This window comes from Callithrix jacchus, chromosome 19 (genome assembly GCF_049354715.1).
Source record: "Callithrix jacchus isolate 240 chromosome 19, calJac240_pri, whole genome shotgun sequence".
In the NCBI taxonomy this organism is placed as follows: Eukaryota; Metazoa; Chordata; class Mammalia; order Primates; family Cebidae; genus Callithrix; species Callithrix jacchus.
This window is the reverse complement of record NC_133520.1, coordinates 32284983-32306344: the sequence shown is the minus strand read 5'-3', so window position 1 is coordinate 32306344 and position 21362 is coordinate 32284983. Positions and strand designations below refer to the sequence as shown.

The window sequence follows — 21362 nt, the reverse complement described above, 5'->3', positions numbered from 1 at the left end:
TCCCTACTGGCCAAATTCATTTCCTGAGAAGAGAATAGCCTCTTTCACTCTGCCCCCAGCTGTCCATCAGCCAACTCTTGATGACCTCTGAGGCCACAGAACCTGCATTAGTCACAGTTACTGCCTCTCTCACTTTGCAGCCAACTTTTAATTAGCGCTACTCAGAAGGGAGCGCCGTGTACACTCTGGGTGCTATCTCTCTTCTTCCCATCTTAGCTCACCCTTTTGAAACGGAGGGACGATTGAGTAGGAACTGCTCCCAGGCAGGGAGGACCAAGAGAAGCCAAAGGCCTTGGAAGTCCATATATTGGGTTATCTGGAGTTGGCTGCGACAGCAGGGAGGGCATTTGCACGCTTTCAGTGGCTTTGCCTGCTAGTTGTGGCTCAGGAGGTAAGCAGCCCAGTAGGGGCCATTGGGAGAGGGGAGAGGTATAGCTCAGCGGTGCCTTGACACTGCTCTGAAGATACATGTGTGCCCACTCACCCATGTATTCCAAATGCAATGTGCTATGCGACACCAACCCAAACCCACCGCCCTTCACGTGCATTTCTGCTGAGCAGAATCTCTCAGCATATCTGCTGGACACATCTGGGTGTATATATATATATTTTTTTTTCTGGGTATATTTTAAAATATTTAACTTTGGAATCATCTTGAGTCAACTCTGGATTCAATAAGTACCCCTAGGATTTCTTTCAAATATCTTATGCCCCGCATCTGCTACCCCTGGCCCTGGTTAGTGAGCTGGGTGGTTGGGTGAGTCCGGAGCTGGCTTCCTCACTCGGTACTCTCTGAGCTGGCCCTGGACCGTGTCGGGGTAGACGCGGTTCCACTGAAGGTTGATGGCTGTGCTGTTCACGACTCGGACTTTAACTTCAGTGGGCGCAGCCCTGGGATCTGCAATGTGTTGGGACAGAGAGCTGGTTATGTCGGGAGGCCGGCCCCTGGACTCCAGGGCAGCTAGTGACTTGTTCTCTGCTGTCCTGTACCCGTACTCCACTCAACACTGGGTACCCCATGAGGGCAAGGGTCAAGTGTCCTACATCAGACAGTACTTGAAAAAGTGTTGGGGGGAGGGGAAGGCTTAGAACAAAAGGGTGGCAGTCCAGGTGGAAGGGACTACATGTTTAGAGGGCAGTCATTTGTCCCCTCCTGTGCTGGGTAGTTTCCATCTGCCTCTTTGTTTCATCCTCCACCCTTCCCCACCCTGCTTTGTGTCCTAGGGGGCTGCCCTCACCAGATCTTATCAGTAGAGCTCCATTCTCAGGCTTCCAGATGGGTTTAACCAATAGCAGGTGCCAACAGGGGGTGATCTTGGCTCACTGCAACCTCCGCCTCCCGGGTTCAAGAGATTCTCCTGCCTCAGCCTCTTGGTAGCTGGGATTACAGGCACGCACCACCATGCCTGGCTATTTTTTTGTATTTTTAGTAGAGACAGGGTTTTACCATGTTGATCAGGCTGGTCTCAAATTCCTGACCTTGTGATCTGCCCACCTTGGCCTCCCAAAGTGCTGGGATTACAGGCATGAGCCACCGTGCCTGGCCTGCCTTGTACTCTTCTGCCTAAGGTCATGGCTCCTGAGGGCGGTCCTTGCAGGCTGTGGACTCATCTATCCCTGTCAATGGAAGCTCAGAGTGGTATGATGGCTTCCTGCTGCTGTCAGCCTTCAAGGTGGATCGCATATCTTGCCAATTTCCCTTGAACTCTATCCACATGTTATGAATAGTACCTTTTGAGAGTGCATCTGTTTCCTGGCAGGAAACATCACCCACAGGTTGAAGATGCCCTAACCTAGTTCAGGAAGTGATTCTGGCCCTGCAGCTACTTGGAAAAAGAAGGTCCCTTTCTCCCCCGTAACTGATTCTTGTTCCTGTTTTCTCCACTCTGCGCAAAAGCAGCTCTGCCTCGTCCCCTCTAATCCCTCAGAGCGTGGGCCGCAGGGTGGAAGCATGCAATGGAAACCGCGGGCTGGCCCGTGAAATCCGTGAACAGATGCCACCCTTCACACTTACCATCCAGTAGTCCCATCTGGCTCCTGTCTGAAGTGCCCACCACCATGGAGGTAAGGAGTGGGACGGACAGAGGCCCTGCTGACCCTCTCTGCTCATCTCCCTTGTGAGTCCAATCCATAATTACCTCTGGGAAAGTGGGGCCCAGGGCCCAGACCTCCCTTCTTCCATCTCACTGTTAGGAACACCACTGGGCCTAATCTTGACTGCTCTTTCTGAGTCCCCCCACCCAAGACTATCCCTCCTCCCTTCCTTCTGCCCACCCCATCCACTTACATGATCTCTTCTTCCATCAGACCCAGACCCAACAGGGCATGAAGGCCCTTGGCCAGGAGGGGACTTCCCAACACCTCTGCTTTATTTAGTGAGGCATATATGCCCACATATATGACCAGAATCTTGTTGCTTTACCAGGGGTCAGCCCACAAAGACCATCTCTTTCTGTGCTCAGCTCCCAGGGCTGGGAGCTGCAGCAGGAGCACCAGCAGGGTCTGGTCTGGGGTCCTCCCGTCTAGTGCTGTAGAGGCCTCCTGATCCCTCAAGGCTCCCCCGCTGGAGCCTCTGGCCTGCTGTCCTGCTTCCTATGGAGGTGTCTAACTATAGCTCTTTGGGATGGGTAATCCTGATGTTTTTCTTGGTACTAGCATGGCTCAGCAGTAAGGCAGACTGCAGGGGTTCAGAAGACCTGGGCTCTGTTCTCAGAACACTGCGAGGGTTTTCCCTTTGTGGGCCTCAGTTTTCACATCTGTGAAATGAGAGTTCTGGACTGGGTGAGGACACTCAGTAATTCCAACTATGTTGGGATGATGATATTTCCACTCCTGACGTGACTGGGTCACTACAGGAGATTTCTCCTTCCTGGGAACTGGCTGTCCTCCCATACCTGCCCCAAGGTTCCTGGCCTGTGAGCATGGCCTCGTGCGACCGAGCCACAAGGGTCCTGGTGGGGAGATGGGGAGGAGACTACTCACAATCTTCTCCGGAGTAGCCGATGACGGATTCTGGCTCAGGGCCCTTCCCGAAGTCATTTTCAGCCTGGACTCGGATTTCGTAGGGCACGTAGACTGGGGTCTGCCCCACCACGTAGCGAGAGCCCCACACTGTGACGTTGTTCCAGGCTTCTCGAGTCTCTCTCCGCCTCCACTTGACAATGTAGCGCAGGTTGGGGCCAAAGGCCGAGGTGGCATTCATGGGCTGGGCAGAGGGACAGACAGGCTGGGGAGGCTGCCGGAGACGGGCCCAGATCCACCCACAGCTTGCCCTCTCTTGCTGTGCCAGGCATCCCCTCCAGATGTACCCAACACTGGCCCACCCCCTTGCAGAGTTAGGGAGACCACCTCCCCAACCCCAGTGAGTCCCCCAAAAGCCCAGCAGCATGCAGATTTTCTGTGACAAAGGCTTCGCCTGAGACCCAGTTACTCTGACTCTGAGAGCCACCCACATTTGCAGGTGCAAAGGTTTTATTTTCAATAGAACTCCTTTGTGTGACAGGAGCAACAGGAAAGCAAAATAAAGACAATAAGGTAAGCTTCTCCAAAGTCAGAAGAGATGAGTTTTGGTTAACCACAGCATGACTCCTGCTAATGAACTCAAAATTCCAGAAAGGACTTCCATTCTATCGAATCTGTGTGTGTCCTGTCCTTCCCAACAGGTCAGAGTTCTTTAGCGGCCAGTGTGATTCTGCTCTTTATTCTCTAAGTGCCCAGGAATCAGTCCCCCGGGAGCCTGCCATACGGAGCCACAGGCCAGGGTCCTGAATCTGGGCTCAGCCCAGCTGCTGCTGCTCTGTTGGACCATGGCTGCCGTGAGCGCAGCCTTCAGAAAGACAGGGAAGGTCAGGATCCCGAACAGTGCATCTCCCATTTCCATTCCTCATGGCAGAAGCTCAGAAATGTTCATATTTCAGTGGCTACATCTGCATTCTCAGACTGGGAAGTGGTTTGGAAAAAGAGTCATTTTGAGACCACACACTCCAGTTCTGGTTTGGAAAATGCAGGCAGTGAGCCACCATGAAGATGGGATTTTATAAGACCAGAGGGAGTCTTTGGAGTCACCTACTCCATTCTCTGACCAAAAGAAAGCCTGTGCTGGACATATCTTAGATGCCGGTTTCTCTCCAGCTCCTACACATCTCCAGGCAAAGGGCCCTAGAAACACTGAAACTCGGTTTGGTGTTGTGCTTAGATCCTTCCTAAGGCTAACCCCAGTCCCTCCTCCTTCAAGAGAAGTCAGCTTGATTTAGTTGCATCCTCCATGCGTTTTGAGGGTACTGGGTTCCAGTTGGTGGAACCCAGTACCCTCTGCTCCTGTGTCCTCTCTGAAATCTTGCTCTTAGACATTTGTCCTGTTTGGTTTCTGAATGCCTGAGAGAGGAGCTTGATTTCTCAGAGAAGAATGTCCACCAAGATTAGCCAGAGAGTCTGAACCACTCTGTGGCCTTGGAGTGTTAGGTTATCAAGGGAGAGGCTCCTGGTGCACACGGCAAGGTGAGCTGCCCCACTGGGCTGGGAGGGCCTCTTACCGTCCACGTGATCTCCATGTTGTTCTTTCTGGTCCCCTCTCCCTTCACGTCACCAGGATTGGATTCAGGAGCTGGAATCCAAACAGACACAGGTTCAAGTCCAATTTGTGCCTTACCAGGGCAAGGTGAGGAACCTCCCTCCATCCCACCTGATAGGTCTGTCCTATGCTCTGCCTTTTCTCAGTGTGTGTGTACACACTGGGTCTTGTGTGTAAATGAGCTGACTCTGCCTTTTCCTCATGTGCATGATGTGCCTTCTGAGCTGAGATTTAAAACTTCCAGAGAAGGGCTAATTACGTCTGAATTTTAATCCTTTACCAGATAGCATTTATCATAAGGCTTTCCACACTGTGGGTGGTCAGTAAGCCAACTCAATGTGGATTAGCTCCTTTGTGGATTATCCACTAAATGTGTTTCATAGCAGACTGGCTTATCCCTGACATTTAACATTTTTGGGGGCAACATCTCCACCCTCTTTGAGCTGGTGTGATTTCAGAAATCCGAATATTACCCAAGAGTGTTAGGAAAAGAAATCTGATGTAATACCAATTTACATATTTCTCACACTGAATTATGTATTTCTGCTGTACCTCTGCCATAGCTCTCCCCTTTAAAGCAGATAAAGAATCACTAATAATAAAAATGGAAGTGGCCAGGCACGGTGGCTCATGCCCATAATCCCAGTACTTTGGGAGGCTGAGGTGGGCGGATCACCTGAGGTTGGGAGTTTGAGACCAGTCTGACCAACATGGAGAAACCCTGTCTCTACTAAAAATACAAAATTAAGGCTGGACACCATGGCTCTTGCCTATAATCTCAGCACTCTGGGAGGCAGAGGCGGCTGGATCACCTGAGGTCAGTTCACCTGAGGTCAGGAGTTCGAGACCAGTCTGACCAACATGGAGAAACCCCATCTCTACTAAAAATACAAAAAATTAGCCGGGTGTGGTGGCACATGCCTGTAGTCCCAGCTACTCGGGAGGCTGAGGCAGGAGAATCGCTTGAACCCAGGAGGTGAAGGTTGCGGTGAGCCGACATCCCGCCCTTGCACTCCAGCCTGGGCAACAAGAGTGAAACTTTGTCTCAAAAAATAACAAATAAATAAAATAAAAATGGAAGTTAGCATTTTTCATATGCTTACTAAATGCTAGGCATCATGGTAAGTACCTGACACACATTCTCAAATGTTCACAACAGCTCTGGGATGTAGGTGTTATAATTACTCTCTGCTTCACAGATGAGGAGGCCAGGCCTTGGAGAAGTTAAGTAACCTAAGTTCACGTGGCTGGGAATGGGGGACACTCAGTGTGAGTTTGGGGTGCGGGGTTCCGAGGCCTTCCCCGGCAGCCCTCGGGTACTCACGCGCTCCACTGGTTCGGTAGCGCTCGGACGGGAGGCTGGGGTGGCTGCTCCCAACCTCATTGATGGCAATGACGCGGAACTGGTAGTTGACATATGGGGACAGCCGGAGGACGGCTGAGTTAACACTGCCGGGGTACTTGGAATGGTCATGCCAGACCCCGGGTTGGAACTGGTCTTCTTCAAACTGGACGACATAGTCTGAGTGGGCAAGGAAAACAGAGCTGTTTCGGGAGCTCAGTTAGCAGCGTTCTTCTTTAAAAGCACTTATTCCTTGGCTTCCACTGATCTGTATAATCTCACTCACGCAAAGGCACAGGGAGAATTCTTCCCAAGGCAAAGGAAGAGACACCAAGGCCTCTGTACATTCTGAGGACAGCCCAGGACACACAGCAAGCGAGGCAGAAGTGGGACTGGAGACCGGGAAAGGCCCTTGGTTTAGGGTGTTACCAACCCTCTTTTCCAGCTTTGGAGTGTGGGGCCCCTGAGCTACCTGTGATGGGGCTGTTGTTATCGTCCCCGGGGATCCAGGTCAGCCGCACGCTCCTCTCAGCCAAATCAGTGAGCTCCAGGTCCCGGGGCCGGTCTGGCCGTCCTGGCGGCAGAAGAAGACACCATGCAGGGCTCCTGAGTTAGAGTGGGTCCACCCATGTACTGGTCCCGAGTCCCGGACAGCTCCCTGATGGACTTAGGTCTTTATTACCAGTGGGATCCAACCCCAGCCTGCCCTGAGGGACCACTGTTTTCCCACAGGGGCCCGAGGAAAAACAAAGAGGAAAATCCCAGAATTCCAGCACCGCCCCCACCACACAAAGGATATCAATGGATGTGGAACAAGGAAATAAAAGGGATTACGCGGGCACAGAGAGAACGAGGAGCAACGCTGCCCCGTCTCAGTGGATCTTCCGAGAGAGAGTGCAAGCATTCAGGAATGCCACCCAACATCAGACCCACGCTCACAACACGTAGGAACGCTGATGAGGGAGTGTGGGATTCTGTCCCATTTTCTCACCATCATTGTCCTCTATTCTGTGTGCCAAGGCTCTGAGGAGATGGGAACCCAGAGGGGCTTGGGCTGTGAGCAGGGCAGATGGGTTGGGGAGTGGGGGCAACAAAGAAAGGGGATCAGACCAGGGAGGAGACGGAGACTTGGTCTAGGAGTTTTACTGATGGGCAGCAGGACAGAGGAGCCCAGCAGGCCTGAAACAGGGGTGAGAGCCGTACCTTTTTGGGGCACAAATCTCACTGGGACTGCTTTAGTGGATCTAAGTGCCCTCCTGGCCTGGGACAAAGGCATCCGGCCACTGACTGGTAAGGGTAGGCAAGATTTTTCTCTCCATCTTGATTCCCTGAACAGGTATTTCCATCTTTTAGCTGGTCACTGGAAGGACCCGGAAGGCGTGTCCCACAGACCCATGCTCATGTGTGTGTAGAATGTGTGTAGATTGTAAATGGACAGAAAGCATCAGATGCAGGGAGGCTGAACACGAGTTTACAGGTGTATGAAGGAGCGGCGTTCGCATTCCCTGCAAATAGGACCTGTAAGACTGCTGGGAGGATAGCCACCCGGAGGGTGGGGTGAGTGTGGCTGCAGGTAAGGGATGGGGTGAAACAGCAGCTGAGAACGTCTGAGCTCAGCCTGTGTAAGGAGCAGGAAGCCCAGAGTAGGGCTGTGCCCTGGGCTTGGGGAGGTGGATGTGGGCAACCGAAAGGAGATCACATGTAGCCAGAAGTGCTGCCTACAAATCTACACACTGTCGCCCTTTCCCAAAGTGGCTTCCTTCTCCAGGCTCCACACCCTGGGTGCTGAGAGAGGGCACTGGCGGGGGACTGTGATTAGTGGGAATTACCTTTGGGCAGGGCAGCCAAACGGTTAGTTGGAGTGGCCTGATCAGCTGCAAAGGTAAGATGGGTTATCCAAGTTAGCAGGTTATCCAGGGTTAAAGGTGTTCTAGAAGGAATGGGGGCAGGCAGTCGAGGCTTAAACAGCTGCCCCTGGGCTGAGGCATCCTAGGCAGGGCTCTACCCGTCCTTCCATGGGGACCCCCCCTACCCTTATAGAAGCCATCTGTGTTTCCTCCACAGCTGGGGACAACACCTCTGTTTTCTTCCCATCCCAATGTGACTATCTTGCCTGGGTCCACCCTCCCAGCAACTGTGCCTCTCCACTGCACCAATGCTAGTGGCAGAAGGGCACCCACGGGGTGACAGAGGACCTGCTTCCCTGGAAGGGAGAGGCCTCTTTCCTCTCGGTTTGGGTTAGCTTAGTATTTACATTCCAGTCTGGGTGCAGGACAGGAAGAGGCAGCATCATCTTGCCCAGTGCATAGCACGTGATGAAATGCCACAAAACCCAGGAACAGGGCTAGGGGAAAGGAAGGTTGGCGGAGGTCACTGGAAGCACAAACACAGACTCAGTCTTGCTTTAAGGATGGATTGTTTTAATTGACTTAGTGGTTGAGTTAGCTGTAAGAAACGTAAAACAATCACAACAAGAAACTCCTCTCCACTTTCTATATATCACTCAGGCCCCTTTCAGCTGAGATGTGGAGAAGTTAATGACTCCACTCAGGAGGTAACCTGTCCAGCACAGCTTGTTCTGAAACTGGCAGCTCCCTGACCCTGACATCAAAAGGCAAGAAGAGATCACCATGCCTGACCTGCCCACTTGGCTGCAGGCATTGCCCTCAGAACTGTCCCGGGCCACTGCTTCTCTGGCTGCTGGGGAGGGGGTGGGGCTGCTCAGCGCCAGGGTGAGCAGCGGCAGTTACCTAGCACGGTGAGGTAGGCCTTGGCCAGGTCTTGGTCTAGCTCAGTGCTGGCAACACACGTGTAACTGCCCTGGTCCCGCTCTGCCACACCAAAGATGGTCAGGGAGTCATCTTCCTTCTTCATCCTGTAAAGGTACCGAGGAGGGGTTGGGAGGGGTGCGTGGGGGGGGTGGTGGTGCTCAGTGCTGCCCATTGCTTTCTGCCTGGATGGGGCTCTCAAGTCAGGAGGGCAAGGGAAGCTCCTTCTGGGAAATATGAGGCTCCCTCTCAATGCTTTGACAGAGGTGAGGTCTTCACCGTCACCGGGAGCATTCATCATACTTGATGGAGGGGAACAAAGAGCGGGTGGTGCTCAAGTGCCCCTGAAGCCCATTTGCCACCTTTGAATTCTGTACATGTGCCTGCCTGTATGCCTTACTGTGCTGTGCACCCCTCCCTGGCTAGGACACTGTTAGGCCCATGCCCCACAGGCAGGCTGGTACTCCTTCTCCTCTCATACTTGCAGCTTTGCCTGTCTTCAGCCCAGACTTGTCTCCTCTACACTCAGGCTCAAGCCATCCTGACCCCAGGCTCCTGCAGAGAGGGGAGGCCGCAGAGCAGGATGGGGCTGTAGCGCTGTCAGCACCGAGTGCCAGAGGTTGGCAGAGGGGGGACACCCTCTGCAAAACATCAGATGATGGCTAGAAGCAGTGGGCACCATGTCCAACTGCAGGGCCCTGCACAGCTTTGCTCCCCCAAGATGGAAGAAGGTAAAGCAAAGTGAGACCTGGGGAGGGAGGCTTGGAACAGTGGTTCTCAACACTGATGCACCTTAGAACACACGGGGCACTTGTAAACACTGTCAGTGGCCTAGGTCCTACCCTACACCAGTGAAATCAGGATCTGAGGAGAGGGGCAGGGGTAGGCGTAGTAAAAGCATTCCAGGTTCACTGAGGGCTGAGAGCCGGCTCAGATCAACCCTGCCCTCTGCTGAAGATCGGGGGTACTACAATAGGGCTGAAAGCCTGGAGCCTGGAATGCAGCAGAGGAAGATAAGATGGGGCACAAAGAAAGGGAAAAGAGGAGTGAGGGGAGACAGGGAGAGGAGAAGTACAGACTGAGAGGAGGGAGAGAGAAGAGGTGTAAGAGAGAGAAGCGGGGAGTGATGGGAGAGAGGGAGGTTGTACAGGGTCAGGGTTGTCCCCTGAAGTGGGGGAGTCGCCGAGGCCATCACCTCCTCTGCAGTAGCTCCTTGGTGACATGCAAGACATGGGTTCCCTGTCCCTGTGTTCTTCAACGTGTCACCAACAGCAAGGGAAAAGAAAACACATCTCAAACTAGCACTAGGAAGAGAGAAGAGAGGAAGAGAAACCTGTTTCCAATATAGAGTGGCTCGTCATCCTTCAGCCAGGAGACAGTGAGTTTCAGGGAGGGGTCGTGCTTCACTCGACACTCCAGCTGCACCGTGGTGCCCCTTTTGGCCACCTGGTCCTCAGGCATCCGGTAGATCCTGGTGGGGTCTGTGGAGAAGCCCAGAGTGCTCGCCACTGGCCTGTCTTCTGCCCAGCACCCCCATGCAGCCACAGTGGTGCATGTCTGCCCTCCAGGCCTGGGCCAACCAGGGAGTGTGGCATGAACAGTGTGCAGTGGTAGGAATGGAGCAGAGTTCTGGGTGGGCAATCACAAACGCAGGTAATGCCCCAAATCCTTTCCATCTGGCTCAGGAATATATGATGCAATTTCTAGGGTGGTAGAAGGGAGTCGGTGTGGGCAGAAAGTTTCCCTTCCTAATTCTCTTTGGACCATGCAGATCCTAGATGGACTCCATAGGTGCACAGAAGAGCCCAACTCCAGATTAAACATAGGTGTGGTGCGTTTTCCACGTGAATATGCATGTGGACAACTGCGATCAGGACCGCCTTGCCCCTCCTTGCTGGTTTCCACCAGCAAACCCTCTCCTTTACCTTTGACCTCCAGGCGGACTTGGTTTTCAGCTTTGCCCAGGATGTTGGTGGCGACACAGGTGTAGATGCCCTGGTCCTCTTTGCGGATCATCTTAATCTCCAGACTGCCATTCTCATAAACATGGTAGTTGCCACCATCCAGGTTGCTTCCTTGCCCATTCTTAAACCTCACAACAGAGCAGCAGAACACAGCATCCTGAGACAGGACCAGCCCAAGGGCAGGGGCAGCAGCCAATTAAGAGACTGTGGGGGCTGTGGAAGGAGCCCCATCTAGGAGTCTGGAGCCCAGAGCCTCAGAGGGTCTGCCTCTAACCACCAAGTGGCCCTGGCAAGCCTCCATCCCTCTCTAGGTGTCGGTTTTCCATTCTGTACAATGAGGGGCTGACCTAGATGATCTGCTAGCTTCCTCCCAGGTCTTCATCTTCCTCCCACTGCATCCAGCTTTGACCCAGGTCTTGCAGGACGCAGTGGCTCATGCCTGTAATCCCAGCACTTTGGGAGACTGAGGTGGGTGGATCATGAGGACAGTTCGAGACCAGCCTGGCCAATATGATGAAACCCTGTCTCTATGAAAAATACAAAAATGAGCTGGGTGTGGTGGCATGCACCTGTAGTCCCAGCTACTCGGGAGGCTGAGGCAGAAGAATTGCTTGAACCTGGAAGGTGGAGGTTGCAGTGAGCTGAGATTGCGCCACTGCACTTCAGCTTGGGCAACAGAGCAAGACTCCGTCTCAAAAAAAAAAAAAAAAAACACCTCCCAGGTCTTGCTGAACACCTACTATGGGCCAGATGGGAAGGAGAAGATGAGACAGGTGACCTCTGCTGTGGAAGGCCTGGTTTCCTGGAACTTACCATCGCAGTGTGGGGATGGGAGATCCAAAGAAAGGGCAGTCCAGCCGTGTCCGGTTGTAAAGAATCACTCGAATGAGCTGGTTTCGGGGTGACAGCATCCGAGGCGGCACATCTGAAATTCCCAGAGAACCAATCTCAACTGCTGAGTCTAACTCTTCCATCTCTTCCCCCTTGGTCCCACCTCTGCGTGCCTTCTGCTTACAGCAGCTTCCCAAGCACTGAAACACCTTCCCCCATTAACCTTCCCTCCTTCAGAAAGCCCGTAAGGATTAGGTGGGGAAGCAGAAACTTACTCCTCCCTCTGTCCTCAACCAAACCAGCTACCCTACATCCAAACCAGCTTTTGCAAAGGGTCTCCCCAAATTATCCAGCAGGTTCTGTAGCTGCCCCACCACAGCCCTAGGGCATTTCCTAGCTTACCCCTTCCCACCTCCCTCTCCCTGCCCAGGGGGTACAGCAAATATACTCAGAACCATTTCCTGCCATGAGATCCAGCTGTGAACCCAGGGGAAGTCAACACGGATATACCAAGGAGATGGGACAGACTCACTCTCTCTCATGATGGGAGGAAGAAGAGTAAGACTGACTGTTCTGATGGAATTCACTGTCTACTCATCCAGCTTTGTGAATTTTAAGTCCTCCATCCCTCCCACAAATGTCTTCCTTTTCTCCATGTTTCCCCTGTCCACCATCTTCTTACCTTATCCGGCTTGGCCAATCCTGGGAGAAGAAAGTGTGCACCATGATATAACCAAGCCGAGCCACAGGGCGACTGTGTGGTGGCGGGGAGGAGGGGGAGCCAGGCTGCGAAGGGCGCACTCACCCAGTACGCTGACGAAGGCATTGGCAAGCAGGTAGCCATGCTCGTTGGAGGTGTTGCACTGGTACACGGCCCTGCTGCTGATCTGGGTGTCCCGAAAAATGATGGTGTCTCCGGCCACCTCACGATTTGGGTTGGGTGGTGCCGCTACACACAAGAAAGAGATGCTCCTCATGAGAGATGGGAAGGGTGGGGTGAAGGGCATGTGGGGCTCTGGCCAGGGCTCCCAGGTACAACCGGGTGCTGTGGGGAGCACCACGTGGGGCCACATGATAGGGCTTCTGGCCTTGCCACTGCTGGGCTGTGTGTGACCTTGAGCCCTTCTCTGAACCTACTGGGGTTTATTTCTAGTCTAGTCTAGAGTGTGGGAGTATGAATTCCTGTTTGACCTACAAACCCACGAGGCAGGTGTGGTTCAGAGCATTAGCTTTGGAAACAGAAAGGAGTTTGAATTCTAACCACATCACTTACTACCAGCCTCGTTCAATCTCTGTGAGCTTCACTCTCCTTGTCTGCAGAATGGGGGTAACATATCATCTCATGGGATTTTTGTAAAGATAACCGGAGATTTTATGCATGTACAAAGTGATGAACAGAAGGTCTAATACATACTGTTATTATAATTTTAATTGAACATGCATATATTTAATGTGTTTTGAAAAGGATAAAGCAATATACAATAGACAGAACCTACCACCTTCCCATCGTCTGAAAACAGCGTGCTCCAAACATTCACAAAGTTAAACCCGTAAGCCAATGTTTCTCGAAAATGAAACGAGTCCTTATAATTGCCAAAGCTCACAGCTCTTCTCCAAAAATGTGCCCTAAATTGCGACAGGATATTCTTGCCCACAGTTCTAGTACTGCTGACTTGGGGTGGAGATAGCAGAGACTGGAGAGGGTTGGGGGGGGGTGTCTTGGTTCTGCCCACACTTCATTCATTCTGGGATCTGGGGTAAATCAACAAACCTTCCTGGGCCTCATTTCCTTCATCTGTAAGATGGGGAAAAATCATTTCCACCTTTCCCCTGCTCGAAGGAAGACTCAGATAAGAGAACAACCATGAGCTGTAAAAACAAAAATTTCCTAAAAATGTAAAGAATTGCCACTTTTCTCATCTTTAACCACCAGAAAGTGACTTTCCTTCCCAAGATTTCTGGACTAGGTAGCTGATGACTTAGCTTACAGAGTCCATGAGCTCATTCAAGATCACTCAGACCTGCAAGGGGAGTCAGTGGAGGATGCAGGAGTTGCCCCACAGGCGCCACTTCACAGATAGCCAGTCTGAGCCCAGAACCAGGGAGTCAGCAGACGGTAAAGGAAGACAAGATTAGCATCCTTATCATCCATGCCCAGGTCCCCACTCAGCAAAAAGGGACCAAGGAAGGCAATGCCAGCAACTTGTACAGCTCCTTGCCTGGCAAATGCTTGTGCAATTAAGTTTCCCCCCAGTCACTCCCTTACATGTCCCCTGAGGAGAGTGACAGGTGACCTTTCCAGGGGTGAGGCTCAGCTGCAAGTCCTGGGCTGCATTTACTGAATGGTGCTGTAAAGTTGAGTGCAACTGCCTGCCTTACCCTCAAAGTCCTATTAAGACTGAGAGAACTGCAGGGGCAGGCAGTGTCCCTATCTCTGCTTGTAGCTGGGGGAGCAACATTTACTGGGGATAACTAGGTTCAGTACTAGCTGGTGCAGTCGTATTGCAGACTCATGGCGACCCACAGCTTCACTGATTCCTAGCCATGTGATTTTGGGCAACTCACCACACTGATGAGAACCTTATTTTCTAGCCTTAAATGTTTGAGATTAGCACAGAATGTGGCACACAATAAATGTCTAAAAAGGTAAATTCTTACTCTCTCCTCTCCCTGTGTCCCCTCCTCTTCCCCTGCTTCTACCAGCTGCTGCTCTTGAGTTAGATTCTGAGTTCTCGCCATCTATTTTTTCCCCATTTGGTTGACACCATTGCTTACGCTTTGCCCTGACCACTTAGAGAAAGGAAGGACAGGACATTTTGAAGAGTCAATGCATGCCGGGCGCAGTGGCTCATGCCTGTAATCCCAGCACTTTGGGAGGCTGAGGCAGGAGGATCACGAGGTCAAGAGTTTGAGTCTAGCCTGGCCAACATAGTGAAATGCTGTCTCTACTAAAAATAAAAAAAATTAGCAGGGCTTGGTGGTGGGCACCTGTAGTACCAGCTACTCAGGAGGTTGAGGCAGGAGAATTGCTTGAACCCAGGAGGTAGCGGCTGCAGTGAGCCAAGACTGCGCCACCGCACTCCAGCCTGGGCGACAGTGCAAGACTCTATCTCAAAAAAAAAAAAAAAAAAAAAAAAGAAAAGTAAATGCAACCAGAGAGTTTATGATGTGAAAACTTAACCAACCCCACTGGCTATAAGGGGCCTTGGCGTCATTCACTCCATCCACCTGGGCAGGACTCAATGTCCCCCAAGTCTAAGCATACTTGATAAACTGCACCTGTGCATCTGCTCTTCTGGGGAAGTTCTTCCTCATATCTAACCATAATATTTCACATTATTGCACATCCCTGCTTCTTATTTTGCCCTCAGCAGAGAGCAGAACTTGAGTAACCAACAATGGGTTACTGAGCTCTACTCTACCTTCCAAGCCCCAGCTGTCATTCAGAGCCCAACCCCGCAGAGATACAGCCACAGTCCCCAGGCCATCAACTGGGCTCTGAAGTTGTGCAGGGGAAGAAAGCAGAGATTTAAAAATCCCCAAGGGAGCAGAAATCCCTTAAGCATGGGAATATAACCACAGAGCTCCAGGCTTCCTGTTCTCAGGCACAAAGATAGGGTAGATTTACTGCCTTTTGAGATGTCCAAAGAGATGGGCAGCTGAGAAACAGCCACCAGAGGGCTTCTCTTTTCCTGATCATCTAGTGTGACCAGTGCTGGCTACAGTGACAAGGATATGAAGCCCTTGACAGGAGAAAGATGAGAGATGGGACAGCAGCTCGCTACTTACATTGCAAAGGTTCCCCATTCACCATCCACTGGACAGTGGGTTTGGGGTTTCCATTGGCTCGACACACCAGTCTCCCATCCTCGCCAGGAGCCAGGATAAGGTTCTTGGGTTCGTCCAGCCAGTAGGGAGCAGCTGGAAGACAAGGACGGGCACAGGCAGGGGAGTTAGATGGCATGAGACAGGCAGAAGAAGCCAAACAGTCTCCCTCTAGTATGCAGGAGCTCCTGAGTCCCAGTACCAGGCACTCACCACCTGCCCCAGAGCTTGTCCTCATAGGGATAACTTGGTCCAGCCTGTATCTGGCTGGCTTGGCTGCACAGATGCTGATCTGTCTATTCTGAGTTCACAAAACAATAGTTCCAAACTGGGGCTGCTCATTAGAATCCCCTGAAGAGTTTTTTTTTTAAAAAAGGGATGCTAGGGCCTGTCTCAGACCTACTAAATCAGAATCTTCACAGGAGGCCAGGGTGGCAAATACTTTTAGAAGTCACCAGTGTTTGCAGTGTACATCCGATGGCTCTACTGCCAGGGAAGGTGGTAAAGTGGGCACTAGGTTGGTCCCTCTGGGTCTCTGTTTTGCAAGCTCAGACCATTTAGGATAAGTCTTTTATTTATTCATTTAGGCACTGAACTTTGGTTAGAGCAGTTCTTAGCTGGCCACCTTGTTCAATGGTTTGGACAATTTTATTAATATGTGGAAATATGGATTTTTCTGAGAAGTGAGCCTTTCAGATCAGATTCCCAATGACCTTGATACCCACCCTCACCCCCAAAGTCTAAGAACTCCCTAGTTTGTGTATGATGCTGAAACCGAGGTCACAGGGCCACTGACTGCATGCTAAGAAAGTTCCTGTCCTCTGGTCTCAGATCTCATCATCCCAACCATCCGTGTGGCCCAAGGCGAAACAGTGACCAGAGCCGCCTGCCACACACGGCTGGGACCCATGATGGCCTGTGCTCTGGTGCCTGCAGTCACTCAGGTGGGCCCTCTTTGCTTTGTGGGGAAGGAAGTGATTTCAAAAAATAATTTTGGCCATGAGGACTCTCCAGTTTTAAAAAGCAGCACAGCATCATGCACAAGTACACAGACAGCATAGGCTCACGCGACACATCATGAACGGGAATGCAAAATGAAAGAAAAAAAAGGCTCTGGGAATGATCCAAATGGGCTGTGGGAGGAAATTCACCTGCTGAGGGAGTGCTGGCACCAAGGAGAGTTGGGTGATGGTGAGGGTGGATCTCCTTTCCTTCACACCCCCTGCCCCATGCACTGGCATGCACACATCCTCTCACGTTCAGTGAGTGACAGTATCCATGGCAGATCGCCATTGCCACTGACCAGTGCACTGGGAGTCTCCCCCACTCACTCTGCTCCCAACCACCCTCAGAGAGAAGGGTGGGCATGGTGTTCAGGGTTGGCAAAATAATCATAATGAGAAATACACACAACGTACCCTTTACTCTCACCGAGATCGTGTGCCGGATGCTGCCCATCTTGTTGGAGGCCAGGCAGAAATACTCCCCGGAGTCTTCCTCGGAGACATTGGTGATACGCAGGGCCTTATTAAAGTTCTCAAACTTGGCCTTGTCCGATGGGAGGTCCCCACCTTTCTTGTACCATGCGATGTCTGGTGTTGGGCTAGGAGAGGTACCAAGCAGAAAACAAAAAACTTATCAATGAATGTGTGGCCCTTCTTCTCTTCTATAGCTGGGGGAAACCCAGGTGGCCTAAAAGTATACTTGGGCCCAGGAGGATACATGTCCTCTAAGAGTTGGTCTTTCCTGTACAGAGAGACTGAAGGCTTAGCTAAGGCCTCACGAGATCCTAACGCATATACGGGATGCCTAGCTACCCTCTTTCCTCATTATCCGAAACAGATGGCCAGGATGGGATGGAGATGACTATGGTTTGCAACACCCTGCTCACTAGGAGCTGTTTGCTTCTCTTTTTGCTGTACTACTGATATGCATTAACAAGAGCATGAACAAACTCCCATCCCCATCCTCCTGGAGGGTGGCTAGAAGGGGGGGGCTGCAAACTGCACGTACACCCCGGAGGCGATGCATTCCAGCAGGAGGTCCATGCCACGAAGCACCATCTGGCTGCTCGCGGTGCCCTGAGGATACATGAAGCTGGGTGTTCTTTCTGCAACTCCTCGGGCTGAAACAGGAGAGAACAAACTCCCGTAAGCCTCCTTCCAGAGGGCGGATCCCGCTAGGCCAACACTGTCAGGCTAGAAAGAAATGGCATCATGGCCCCTGCCAGATCCTCCCAGCTGAAACCACCCCAAGGACCTGGGCGTCATTAAGTGAGGTGTGTTAGGAAGCTCAGGGCTCCTCAGCCCCACCAGCACGAGTGAGAGACACTCTAGGTACTGAAAGGATCTGCCCAGAGGAGCCCAGCTTCCCTTGGGTTCAGGAAATCTCCCTTCCCTGCAATGGGGAGCGGCTGTCTGAGCCGTGAGAGATGTACTCCTGAGCAGCTTGTGTTGGGATCCCAGAGGCCACTATGTGGGCCCCAGGGCAGGCCGTCTCAGCAGCGGTCCTTCTCCCCAGGCAGGGATCTGGAAGCAGAGAAGGCATGTACTGGGGCCACAGGACAGACAACCTGCTCTTTGGGACCCTGAAAACAAGGCTCTGGGACGGAGTCACAAAGCCTGCACAAACAATCAGAAATGCAGGGAGAGTTGTTAATGGCTTAGCAAAGACATGGAGAGAATTAATGAGCAGAGATGACAGGAAATCACGCTGGGGCCACGACCATTCTGCCTCCTCACTAATGACTGGGGAAGATGGTTGGGAAGGGGAGTAGTAATTACATATGAGCTGCTGGGGGAGGGGGTGACAGAAAAGTGGTCACCAAGTTGGAGGAGGTGATCTATAATTCAACTAGGTTGGAGCAGTCATGGGTCTGAAATCAATGAGATTCATACAGGTCTTGAAGGCCAGGTGGCTGGCAGAGATCAGCATTTTCAGGATGGCTGTTTCTCTGTAGAAGGGTCATGCCAGCATGGGCCCACCCACAACAGTGTGAACCCCACCTTCCCCAAGCCTTACCTCTTCCCCCAGAGCTCTTTGTGTGGCTCTGGGGGAATGGGTAAGATGGAAGGGAAAAGAACAAGAATTTTCTATCCAGAAACCCCAAGGCAAAAGGGAAACTGGACGAGGTACCTCCTGGCCAAGGTGTATGATCGTACATAAGAATGGCTAAAAATAAAAATAGAAGCTGAGCCCACCCATGGGTTTAAAGGGTCTTAGACTCAGCTGGACAAGGGAGAGATGGAAGGGAGGCAGAGCCGCCAGGAGCTGGGAGGCCTCAGAGACACCTGGGGTGAGGATGAAGGCCACTTATCCACCGTTTAATCGGTACTAGCAGAGTGAGGAGAGTGTGGGGGGGCCTTTATCCCCGTGTAACTGGTACATCCTAAAGGAGCTTGCTGGGGTTTCTGGGGCCTGGCTGCACCAGTGGGGCTCCTGTTCTGGGGCACTCAACTCTCTCCCTTGGCACCGGTGGAGTGCAATTCATAGAGTTTGCTTCAATTTTATCTTTTTGTCAGGAGAAGAAAGTATGAAACATGCAGAGGGAAACTAGGCTGACGGTACAATACACGGCATACAGCAAGTGCTCAACGAAGGTTTATGGGATGACTGAATTGAAGGGGAAGAAGAGAACAAAAAAGAAGGCAGCAATTTACCCATATTATTTCTCTTTCTGTGGAAGCCTCACCTGTCCCACCATCACACATTACAACATGACTACTGAAGGGGTTAATCCATTATACGGTTAATGGGTTATCGTCTATATCTATAGCTCTTGCAGCATCCAATTCTCTGCACCAAGGAAGCCCGACACCAACAGCTTCCTCCCACCCACCGTCACGGAATCACCAAAACAACCACGACAACATGAGGTCAGGGGCATGAGGAGGAAAGGAGACTCTAGGGCAGAAGGCTCTGTTGTCAGGTTGGTGATTCCGTCAAGAGCTGGGAACCCTGGGATTATGTGGAAGGGGTCCCAGCTCAGTCATCATACTCCTTCCACACCAGGACAGAATCTGCAGAAAGCAATCTGTGACCCTATGGACATTTAATTCACACTGTAACATGCGACACCACAAGCACACACAACCCAGCAAAGCAATAAAAATGGGAAGGAGGAAAATTTAGCATAGAGTCCCGCTGTGGGTGCTTGACACGCTGTAGCTGTGACTATAAAAAGGTTACAGCCATATTGCATTTGTGAGATGTGGGCTAGCAACAATAGAATTATCCTAAAGGAGAAGCTACTGGAAACAAGCCAGAGTTCAAAAAAGGGGAAGGGCATCCTAAATGTCAGAGGTCATAACCAGGGCCACCATTCAGTGAGCATTTGCTGGGTACGTGCACTGTGCTGGCAGCTCCACCCACACCATTTATGCCTAATCCTCACAGCAAACCTGTAGGGTTGCATCCCAACTTTCAGCAGGGGCAACTGATGCTCAGTCAAGTAAACAGACTTGCCCAAGGTTACAAGCTACTTATGTTTTGGATTCTGGGCCATTCAGCACCAAAAATGTGTGCGTTCCACCCACTCTACATTGCCTCTCTGTCTACCGATGGGCATCCCACTTGTTCCTGCTTCTGACAGTCAGCTTCAGGAATATCTTTCTTATTCAAACCAAAGAGAACCCAAGGGCAAAAGAGGTAAAGGAGAAAGATATTTTTGTCTTGGTGAGCTGCTCTGGTGAAACTCTTCCACTATGTTTTACTATTCTCACTGTCTCAGCTAAGATCCCATCTCTCCTCAGTGGCTATTAAAAAAAACTCAGGCCCAAGCTGGAGAAAAAGAAGCTGCGGAGGGAATTCAGCAGCTCTAAAGGCACCTCAGCTGGATTCTTAAAGGCATGGAAAACTTGAGGAAGACTTGGGGGACACAATATCATTAAGGAATGAGATGGCTGGCCCTGAAGGAAAGGTTATGAAGAAATGTAGTCAATTGCAGTAGGAGGAACTCATATGAAAATGTAGGAAGGTTAACAAAGCTGCTGGCTTTGAGAGCCAGTTTTCAAAGAGGGTGTCTACTACTTTTCTTCCCTGGAGAGACAGAGACAGGAAGACTCTAAGACAATGGTGATTATTAGATGAAACTCTAAATGGTGGCAGATGACTGTCGCATCTTATGATGGGACACCCTTTTTCATCATGGAAGCAGGGATCCCTGGAGAGCCTGTCCACATGAAGACGGTTATTGGTTATTCTCCCTGATCGTCAGAGTGGAGTGTGACCTCATGCTTGATCAAACGCAGAGTCCATATGCTAAAGCTTATATCTGTGCGGGTTCAGGAAGAGCTTCCCTTGCAGGCCCATCTGACTCCTTGCCCAAGGACAGCCAGTCTTCTCCTGCTCTCATAAGCTGTGGCTCAGAGTGAGCTCACGGGTTTCTGGGGGAATACGGTCAGCTAGCAGACAACAGGAGATGACAATGCCTCGACCATGTTGGCCTTAAAGGTCCAGTGAAAAATGCCTCTTGATCATCTCTTTGGAGGAAACACCAAGACTGCTGACAACCTTAGCTGCCCGCCTCTGTCAAGTGCTATGTGTTAGCAGGACAAGAGGGTTCAATGAATCAAGACGTATCTGAGGACCTCTGCCAAAAATAGCTTTTAGAGGCAGCTGGATCCTACATCCAGACTGCTTTGCTGCTTTTAATTCTCAGAATTGAGAACCAGAGATTTATGGGGCCAGATTCTTGGCAGCTCGTCCACCTCTCTGGCTCTAGGAATGGCTGACCAAACAACCCCAGAATATAGGAAAAACTCTTTGCCTAGTAACATTTGATACCTTTCAGTGCCAGGAAATTTCTTCCATAAGTCTAACCCAAATCCCATAGGCAGTAGTTGGAGCTTTTTTTCTTACACAGTTCTCAGCACAGCTGAGGAACTGAACAGCTTTTGTTTCTCTGGTCTGCCCTACAATTTCTCCCTCTATAGTACTTTCTTCCTATAATTGCACCTGCTTTTCTCCCCTTGGCTTCTCTTCAAGTTCTCTGTGTCTTTCTTAATTTTGGAAGCATAGAAGAACAATCCAGAATACAGTCAACACTAAACCATTCCCTTTAA

General features: G+C 51.3%; 1 protein-coding gene across 50 annotated transcripts in view; it reads right to left on the bottom strand.

Annotated features, from left to right (window-relative positions):
* The window catches only part of NFASC (neurofascin), a 206451-nt gene that overhangs the window by 37868 nt on the left and 147221 nt on the right, over positions 1–21362 (bottom strand). For 19 of the 50 annotated variants that reach the window (XM_035280869.3, XM_078356980.1, XM_008985521.5 and 16 more), the window contains 14 exons: positions 17314–17425; positions 16719–16903; positions 15265–15396; positions 12281–12424; positions 11458–11569; positions 10606–10772; positions 10014–10161; positions 8663–8787; positions 7742–7786; positions 6385–6486; positions 5895–6092; positions 4533–4603; positions 2983–3205; positions 783–898 (listed from right to left, as the gene is read on the bottom strand). In XM_035280869.3, the coding sequence (XP_035136760.1) occupies positions 783–898; positions 2983–3205; positions 4533–4603; positions 5895–6092; positions 6385–6486; positions 7742–7786; positions 8663–8787; positions 10014–10161; positions 10606–10772; positions 11458–11569; positions 12281–12424; positions 15265–15396; positions 16719–16903; positions 17314–17425 (1880 nt within the window). Of the gene's footprint in view, positions 1–782; positions 899–2982; positions 3206–4532; positions 4604–5894; positions 6093–6384; positions 6487–7741; positions 7787–8311; positions 8788–10013; positions 10162–10605; positions 10773–11457; positions 11570–12280; positions 12425–15264; positions 15397–16718; positions 16904–17313; positions 17426–21362 lie in introns of those variants that run through there. The other 31 variants (XM_008985523.5, XM_078356988.1, XM_078356990.1 and 28 more) reach the window with 4 other exon arrangements.